Genomic DNA, 8,311 nt, shown 5'->3' on the forward strand with positions numbered 1-8,311 from the left:
ATCCTACTATGTGTTAACAGTTGTCCTGTAATTTGTAGATCCTCTTACCTGCAATCCTATAGAACTCCTCTTTGATGTCACAGAGTCTTCTGTGGCCAGGGAAGGAGATGAAGACATCTGCTAATGCTTTGATAGCCAGACACACACTCCTTATTGTGCGGCAAATTGTGGCCTTGTTCAGCTGTTCTGCATCCCCCACTGAGTACAGGAAGGCTCCACTAGCAAAAAAGCGCAAGGCCACACAAACCATTTGCTCCACACTCAGTGCATGGCTCTGTGCAGTGCGGTGCTTAATCCTGGGACCCAGTAGTCTGCATAGATACCTGATGCCATCTGCAGAAAACCTGTATCTTTCATATAGATGGTCATCAGGGAAGGCCAGTGGGTCCAACCGGTCCCTGAAGACCCTTTCTCGCCTGAAGGCTCTCCTCAGCACAAGTGCTTCTTCATCCACCACATCTCGCACGAATGGGCATGCCATTGTCAGAGCAGAAAGGAACACACAATTTTGGGCCTTCATATAGGCTAGTGGCCACACCTGGTGCTGGGGGGGTGGGCAAAAGAGGGCGATGCCTTATAACGATGACTTGGTTGTACTGATTGCTGGGAAAATAAAAAAAACCTTAGAAAGATGCCACCGTCCTGTGTGCTCACAATAAGAGCTCATATGTCATGGCTCACTTGACTTTACGAGAATATACCTAATTTTTATTTTCAGCTGTGTCATCTTCTTGGAGCTGGGGGAGGAAAGAAAAATAATGATTAATACATTTGTGTTACAGTTAGCATACAGTGTACATTGAAGGCATATCTCACCTCCCTCTCAAGTTTTTTTATTTCAAGGTCCGGTTTCCTAATTGTCCTCTTTTTTATTTCGGACTCCAGTGCAAGATTTTCCATCTTTTTCTTCTTGTACTGAATGTCTATGTCTGCCAGTTCTATTTGGCGCCGGAGGTGGTTGCCATACAACTTTCTGATAGCTTGTGAGCTCTGTGAACACAATACAATTAGCGCAGCTGGAATTTGGCAGGATGTGGTGTCCTTTTATTAATACGCACTATGTTGCCAGGCTGGTTTTCCCACTGTATAGCATCTGGGTCCTGTAAAAGAAATTAGATTTTTTGATTTTGATGAGGACTCCTCACCATTGTAGAGTAAATAGTACTTTCACAGTCTTAACATGATACCTCATGCCTTCTGGAATCCAGAGAGATGGTCTCCTCCTCATCATCGTCTCCATCATGTGCTGTTGCTGCTGCACTGGGGCCTTCACCCTATCACATTTAATCGGATTCATATTGAAGCTAGTAGACAAGACATGCCAGGCCTACAGTATGCCTTTGATGGAGTACTCACTGGATCAGCATCGTCTGGTGCTTGTGCTGGTGGCTCTAACAGGAACACAGTGCTGCCAGACACTGCAAGGCAATAGGTAAACCAAAGTCAGACAGTCCAAATTGATTCAATATGAATGTGGTTGTATCCCATGTAGAGATGGAAGGACATACCTTGAATGAAGCGGGTGGCATCTTGGGAGGAACCTATGCTCGTCTCTTTCCCCCCAGGGATCCCCTCTAAGACGGGCCTGCCTTTATTTAGCTCCAAGGCCATGTCCTCTGCTGGGGTAAGGTCAGCCTTTGGTGACCCACCACCCGTGCCTTGTCTGTGGGTATTCTTTTTCACTGCTAAAACAGTACAGACAATGTGTGAGCAGGCACCTTCTGGGTACAATATATGCTTGTGCTTTGTTAAATATTAGTCAGGGACCATACCATTCTGCAGAATGTTCTTGTATTTGATTTTGACCTGCTGCCATGTCCGTTTTGGCCCGTTCATGTTTAATCTACACACACACACACACATATTTAATGGAGTCACACTGCAAAAAATTACTTGGTATTTTTGTCTTGTTTTCAGTAAAAATATCAAAAAATTTATCATAGCTTTATACAGTGTGATGGAGTTACTTTACACAATTTCACTCATATCTGCAGTGCATTTCAATTAAAAATTTAACCGTTTCATAATTACAGTACAACTGCATTTTTGGAGATGTGAATTAAATATTTGAATTGTAATTGTGATGTTTCAGCGGAGCGGTGAGTGTGTAATTGTGCACTACTTACGCATTCAGGCGGTCTGCAATACTTTGCCACGCTTTTTCTCTTTGCTTTATCACTGTGGCGGTGTTGCCTTTCTTCTTAATTATATCTTTTACCTCCTCGTATGCCTCCATGAGGATTTGTGCTTCCGACGGGGAAAAGTACGCGGCTCTAGTTGCCATGGTAAATCAGTTAATCTGTGATCTGTGGCGGGGTCTATTTGAGTGAGCCGTGAGCGCGCACCTATCCAGGATTGGTTTCACCTGGCTTAATGAATCCGTGTCTGCTCATCCTGGCTTGGTCTTTGTGCAACCAATTAAGCCTGGACGCACATGTTTTGGCTTCATTGAGCTCAGCTGAGTCATTTATCCCGGATGTCTTAATTCTACTTTTGTGCAACAGGCCCCTGATCTTACGCTATAAGGTTTCAGATTGTTGACAAGGCTGCTAAATGCGCAACTGTAAATTCAAACGCAGTCCTTTTCCTGAACTGTTTAATAACGTTTTCTCAGCCTAATCTAGAGGAAGACAAAGGCCGAATCCCAATACTCTTGTCTTACCCCTACCCCTTAGTTTTGCGCGTTCACGTGAGAGTAAGTGGTGTCCCAATACTCTTTTTGATCGAGGGGTAGGGCTGAGATGAAAGGGTATACACCACTTAAAACCAAGTGTTTTTGGGAGCTTACTTGAAACCGAGGGGTATGTGAATACTGCGCAACCTGCAACAATGGCGGCCAGATCAGCCAGAGTCCCATAAATGTAATATTTTTGGATTCAATAATTTATAAAAAAAATTATGACAGTCTTGTTTTGGGTTCTACACAGTCCTGTACATATGTATTTGCAACCATGTTCTTAATTTAATCGTTTAAAAAAATCGCTTGTTTGCTACGCTAAAAATTACAACAGTCCCGCATTTCTCAGAGAAAAGCCTTGAATGGACTCCATGCATGTCTACAGTTTTAACTAAACTCTCTGTCTCATTTCATAGGGCTATGTAGCCCTTGTCCCTCAGTTTCGAGGGACAAGGGCTAGGGGTAAACTAAGGGATAGGGGTAAGGGGTAGGGGTAAGACAGAGAATTGGGATTTGGCCTTAGCTTGTGTCTGTGTCGGGGTAAATTCACATAGGGTCCTGGGTGCTGTTCGTACATCCAGTCTGGGAGACAATGAGCTCTGATGTACTCATCACTTGATGAGACGTCATGTACAGTTTATATAATAGGTGTGACCTTATTAAAGCATGACTGAAAGGGCAAGGCAATAGTTCTGAAGGGATAAATGTTTGCAGCAGCACAGGGAATCCCACTGTCTGTAATGTCTGCTGGACTAGAACTTGTCAGAGTTTTTGACAGTATGCAGTATGTTTTTATTAATATTTTATCAGAATTACATCTCATGGTTTTTCCTGGTTCAAAAATAGGCTTAGGTGGTGGGTTATGTAAGGCAACTCCCATAAAAGCTGTAGTTTAGGAATGTAATTACAATCATAATGCAAACGTTTCAAACCTTTTTGAATGCAAACCCATGTTGAAATGTGGGTTCTCTTTGAAGTTATGCTAAACTTCTTAAGATCCTTAAAAAAATGTACACAGGCCAGAAATAAGACAATAGGGATAGTAGAGTAGCTGGCTAATGTATAGTAAATACAATGGCTGTGGCTCCACAATTAATTCTCCACCTTCACCGAAATCCCAGTACAAAAGGACAAGTAAGCATAGCCCATTTTCCTATGAGATGCCATTTAATTGGGGTGTGCTTGCCTTTGGCCAGCACAAACCATTGTTCTCTCTCATATATATTTATTATTATTATTATTTATTTTGCCCCTCTAAGCCTCAGTCAATATTTGGACTACATACACAACGTCGGTGTCAAAAGTTGTCTTGGTAGCGATTGAGTTGCTTGTATTGGGATTTACGTTATGTTGCACAGTTTAGGAGGTTACAATGTTTATGTGGCGAAAAGTGCCTTTAGTCGACGAAGGGTACTCTGTGCTAGCTACGTCACCACGTCAACACACGTTAGCAACGACGCATGGATAAAATGTGATAGAGATTATGAGTGAAACATACCACCCCAAAACATTTCCAACCATTGGACTTTGTTGAGAAAGCGATTTTGAGTGGAACTGCCATCTCAGATTTTTGATTTAGGTTGTGAAAGTCTTAATAATTGTAAAAAGTAATTTGAGCGAGTGCGGGTCTCCCGTGAGACCGCCTCGTCTTTTAGGTGGCAGCAATGCTAGAAAGCGTCATAGTATTTTCGTAATTTTATAGTTCAATTTTACACAAAAAAACTGAAAGAGGGAAATGTTATGACGACATGATTATTGTGAAGACAGCCAGGTGGTGAAATTTTAATGTAGTTTGCTGTAAAAACGTTGATTTGTTTGCTACGTGAGAGCCCCGTCAGCCTTCATTGACAATTGCGGCAGTAACAACAGTGTTGTCAACGAGTGTTGACACTCGTCGACTAACGTGTTGTGATCTGCGTCTGATGAGTATTTTCTTAATTTGTACCAGGGTCAATTCTACATCAAAATGGAGAGCAGTGTTTTAAAGATATGGCGATTGCGAAGACAGCGAGCGGGTCAGCATATTTTTGTGATTTGTTTGAAACTTGGAATTTGAGTGAGACCGCGTCTTGTTTTGACGTTAGTCTAGACTCGGCTCCCCCACTGGCAGTGTGTAGGCTACTGCCTTCAATGCCACAGCTATGGCTAAACTTTTATGTCAAAAGCAATGTTCTCATTTCCGGCGCTTTCAAACAATCAGTGAAGTTTGGCTAGCAACAGCAGCTAGCTTGCCTCTAGCAAATGTATTTTGAATTAGCCATGTCCCCCTAAATTAATGTCAAACGTATTACTGTTTGAATCGCAATTCATCTGAAATACTGATAACGTTGTTACAGTAGTTTGTTCCAAATGGGGTTCACTTTTTTCAAAGGCGGTTCGCTTTTTTAAAGGGCATTTGTAAGGATTTATGCAATATGAGTAGGCTAAATGCTTGAACATATCACTAGAAGGGAAAACGGACCCGCCTTCAACCGACACAAGCAAGCACACCCTACAATTTCCACAGGAATTGTACCCTCTCTAGTTGTATTTGGCCTTTTATTGGATTTCTGACAACCAATTCAGTTACAAATGGCAGTGTGGATGTAAAATAATAAAAATAACACTCAAAAATGGATGGCAAACTTTGCCACGTTGTTAAAATCATGAATGCATTGCATCAACCTGAATCCACTTTAGCGTCACAAGCATCAAAACCATGGAAACATTTTCATTTGAATTTCAGATGAGGGTCATCTTGGAGTTTCTGTTCTTGGCCACAAATCGATGTGTGAAATAGAAATGTAATTTGAGGCGTCCAACATTGTTAATTCAGAGTGAAAAGTGAGTGAGTGTTTTTTGTACAGCAACATAACTTTTTCAGCCAAAAGCAAGCAGTAAGTTCGGGCCACCTGTGATTAATCGGGCTTTTAATAAGGTAACCTGTGATTACTTAAGCTGCGTTCTGTGGATACAGTGTGTCCTAGCTAAATTGGGGCTGGCGCTATGCAGAGTGGGGGGTAGAGTTGGTGCTGATCTGCTGGTAGATGATGGAATAGAGGCTGACGTCTGATCGGTTGTGAGGCAATTCTTACACACTGAATTGTAGTATTGTTCCATACACCGTACACCTCCCCTGTGAGGCAACAAAAATGGACATCAGCGAGCCATTCGTCAAAGCAGGACCACAACGTTGTAAAATTCCCAAAATTCTAAGAGGCAATAAAACTATAAGGAAATAAGGAAAAATTGCAAATTTCTGGTTGGGGATAAGGAAGGGAAACGTGTATGTTCCTTACCGACAATAATCTTCCTCAGAGTGAGGAAAGAGTGCAATGCGTGGACTTCAGCCATGCAGTCCCCAAAGGTGAAGTAGGCCATGATGCGGCCCGCCTCGGCAGCTGCCGTCATCTGGAGCAGAGCTGTAAGAGCAGAAGCTATGTTAGACCCTCTCTCTTTCTCTCTCTCTGTCTGCTTCTCTCTCTCTACATAGAAAAGTAGCTAAGTAGTACCCCCACCCACTGAGGAGTCCATGGTAGTCAGAGTCAGGGAGTAAAATGCAAGGATAGGTGGAGAGGGAAAGAGAGGTGGGGCAAGTTTGGTCTTAGAGTCTCCTGAATATTTTACAAGGCTAGAATTAAATATTCTGACTAATGAAGCCTGGGACAGCAAGCGTGATTAACAAGCATGCAAAATAATCATTCAGCATATAATACCTTGAACTGGATAGCTGGATACCATTTCTTTAACATCTTTTCTGTTATCTCTCGTTTCCCATCTTACTCCCACAATAAAAGTATCGTATACGGGGGCCATTTTACTTTTACATTTTGTCATTTAGCAGATGCTGTTATCCAGAGTGACTTACAGTCAGTACAGGGACATTCTCCCTGAGGCAAGTTGGGTGAAGAGCCTTGCCCAAGGACACAACGTAATTTTGCATGGCCGGGAATCAAACTGGCAACCTTGTGATTAATATCCCGATTCCCTAACTGCTCAGCCATCTGACCCCATTTCAGAGAGATTTAGCTACAACCTCAGCAGGTAAATAGAGACCATTGTCAGGCTAGTTTCCCCGGGGGCATGTCATTAAGAAGACTGTTGGGTCTCATCCACTTGACCTCTGAGTGGGCTTAGGTTGTCTGCTAATCAACCTAGAGTAAGCACCATGGACAGCGACTATGAAGTGCAGAAAGTAAGCATTATTTTGAGACAGAAAGACATACATTTCCAGGACCTTTGGTACATTGCGTACAATACAGTACTACAAGTACTTGATCAACTGGATCCACAGCTTCATTGGACAGGTGTTTTAATGTATGTTATTTAAGCATGCATAAAAAATCTGTCCTAGCCTGACAATGTCATACTCATAATTCTATTCAGAATATGAGTCTGAAAACTCTCCATTGGGCTGTGAGTATGGGGCGTGTTTCAACCGAACTCATAAAACAAATGCCTCTTCACTCAATTGGATGGACCTACAACCAATCAGAGCAACGTAATATGTTGTTTGTTGAAAACGAATTCAACCCAAGCGCTCTTTGGTGACGTGGTTGATTACGTTACTGTTGATCATCTGTCATTCATTGTATAATGCCCGCCCTGACAATTTCATTGGTCCGCACAGCTCCTATTCGGACATAGTTTTTCCCCAACCGAGGTTCCCCAGACCCAAATTCACGACCCAAAATGTTTTTTTGTGGGCAAGGCTAAGTTGGGCTGGCAGCCCGGCTAGATCTGTCCCATTCTAATGGATTCAAACTGGGCTTACCATCGTACAGAGCAAAAACGATAATAAATAAATCAGGGAAATATTATTTTATTCATTTATATTTAAAAAACCTCCCTGACAACCAAAACCAGTTCACTCACACAAGAGAAACCCTTTCCAGGATGCATATGGATGACACTATGGAAGACACTTGCTGTGCAGCCTGATGTCTCCTCCAAACACACCGCACCCCCAGTTCTCTGTTGCCACTGACAAGAGGTGCTGCGTGTTTTCCTCTGAGTGGGCAAAACCACAGTAAGCCTTAGGAATTAATGTAAGAAAGGCAGGCAGGACTGTCAGTCAATGAAGAGATAAACAAAAACTGTGATGAAAAAAAAATACAACTGTGTCCCATGCATCCCTATAAAAATGTAATAAATACCATAACAGTTTATAGGACAATGCATGGCGCATTATTCAACACATGCCTTCATAAAAGCCCAGGGAGATCCGATTGGCTTGACTTATTCCCAGTATACTGACCATTTCACGCTGCATTGTTATAAATTATAAATATATTTAAAAAGTTACGTAATTTTTTTTTAAATAGTACTGACATTAACCAGGGCATTTGATAAAATAGATTACAGCCTAATGTCAACTGACATCAGTTTTAAGGATCTCCAGAAAGTTCACGATGGATTCTTCACAATCAATTTTCACCTAGGAAATGAAGAGGAAAGAGTGAAAATGAAAGGTAAGCAAGCTGGCCTTCTCTCCGTCCACTCATTTATTCCTGAAGCAAAAGGGCAGATGTGACAGTGTTGGAGTTCTTCACACTCCTTGTCAGAGCTGTCAGCGCTTTCCATGATTTCTGAAGACAGGCTTGACAACATCAACGTCATTATTTTGTTATATATTTTATGAATGAGTGAGAGAAC

The 8,311-nt window shown here is 42.1% G+C and overlaps 1 protein-coding gene across 2 annotated transcripts; it reads right to left on the reverse strand.

The window, feature by feature from the left end:
* Positions 1-464: 464 nt before the first annotated feature.
* Positions 465-2,501, reverse strand: LOC146260399 (uncharacterized). Of its 2 annotated transcripts, XM_084671168.1 has the most exons (9): positions 2,127-2,501; positions 1,773-1,843; positions 1,509-1,685; positions 1,357-1,418; positions 1,188-1,274; positions 1,059-1,100; positions 817-990; positions 702-737; positions 465-603 (listed from the first exon to the last, which is right to left on the reverse strand). In XM_084671168.1, the coding sequence occupies exons 1-8, from the start codon at positions 2,282-2,284 to the stop codon at positions 702-704; spliced, it is 807 nt and encodes a 268-aa protein (XP_084527294.1). In that variant the 5' UTR covers positions 2,285-2,501; the 3' UTR covers positions 465-603. The 2 variants fall into 2 exon arrangements, with proteins under 2 accessions (XP_084527294.1, XP_084527293.1); XM_084671167.1 differs by lacking the exons at positions 465-603; positions 702-737 and having other exon boundaries at positions 763-990.
* Between the last annotated feature and the right edge of the window lie 5,810 nt (positions 2,502-8,311).

The sequence above is a fragment of the Hypomesus nipponensis genome, chromosome 13 (genome assembly GCF_054491055.1).
Source record: "Hypomesus nipponensis isolate SF chromosome 13, ASM5449105v1, whole genome shotgun sequence".
NCBI lineage: Eukaryota > Metazoa > Chordata > Actinopteri > Osmeriformes > Osmeridae > Hypomesus > Hypomesus nipponensis.

Bases quoted from the DNA above. Each gene is read 5' to 3' on its own strand.
- LOC146260399 (XM_084671167.1), bottom strand. From the start codon at position 2,284: ATGGCAACTAGAGCCGCGTACTTTTCCCCGTCGGAAGCACAAATCCTC. The intron at 1,686-1,772 runs GTATGGTCCCTG...GTACTGTTTTAG, and splicing joins CAAGAACATTCTGCAGAATG to CAGTGAAAAAGAATACCCAC. The intron at 991-1,058 runs GTGCGTATTAAT...TTGTGTTCACAG, and splicing joins AAAACCAGCCTGGCAACATA to AGCTCACAAGCTATCAGAAA.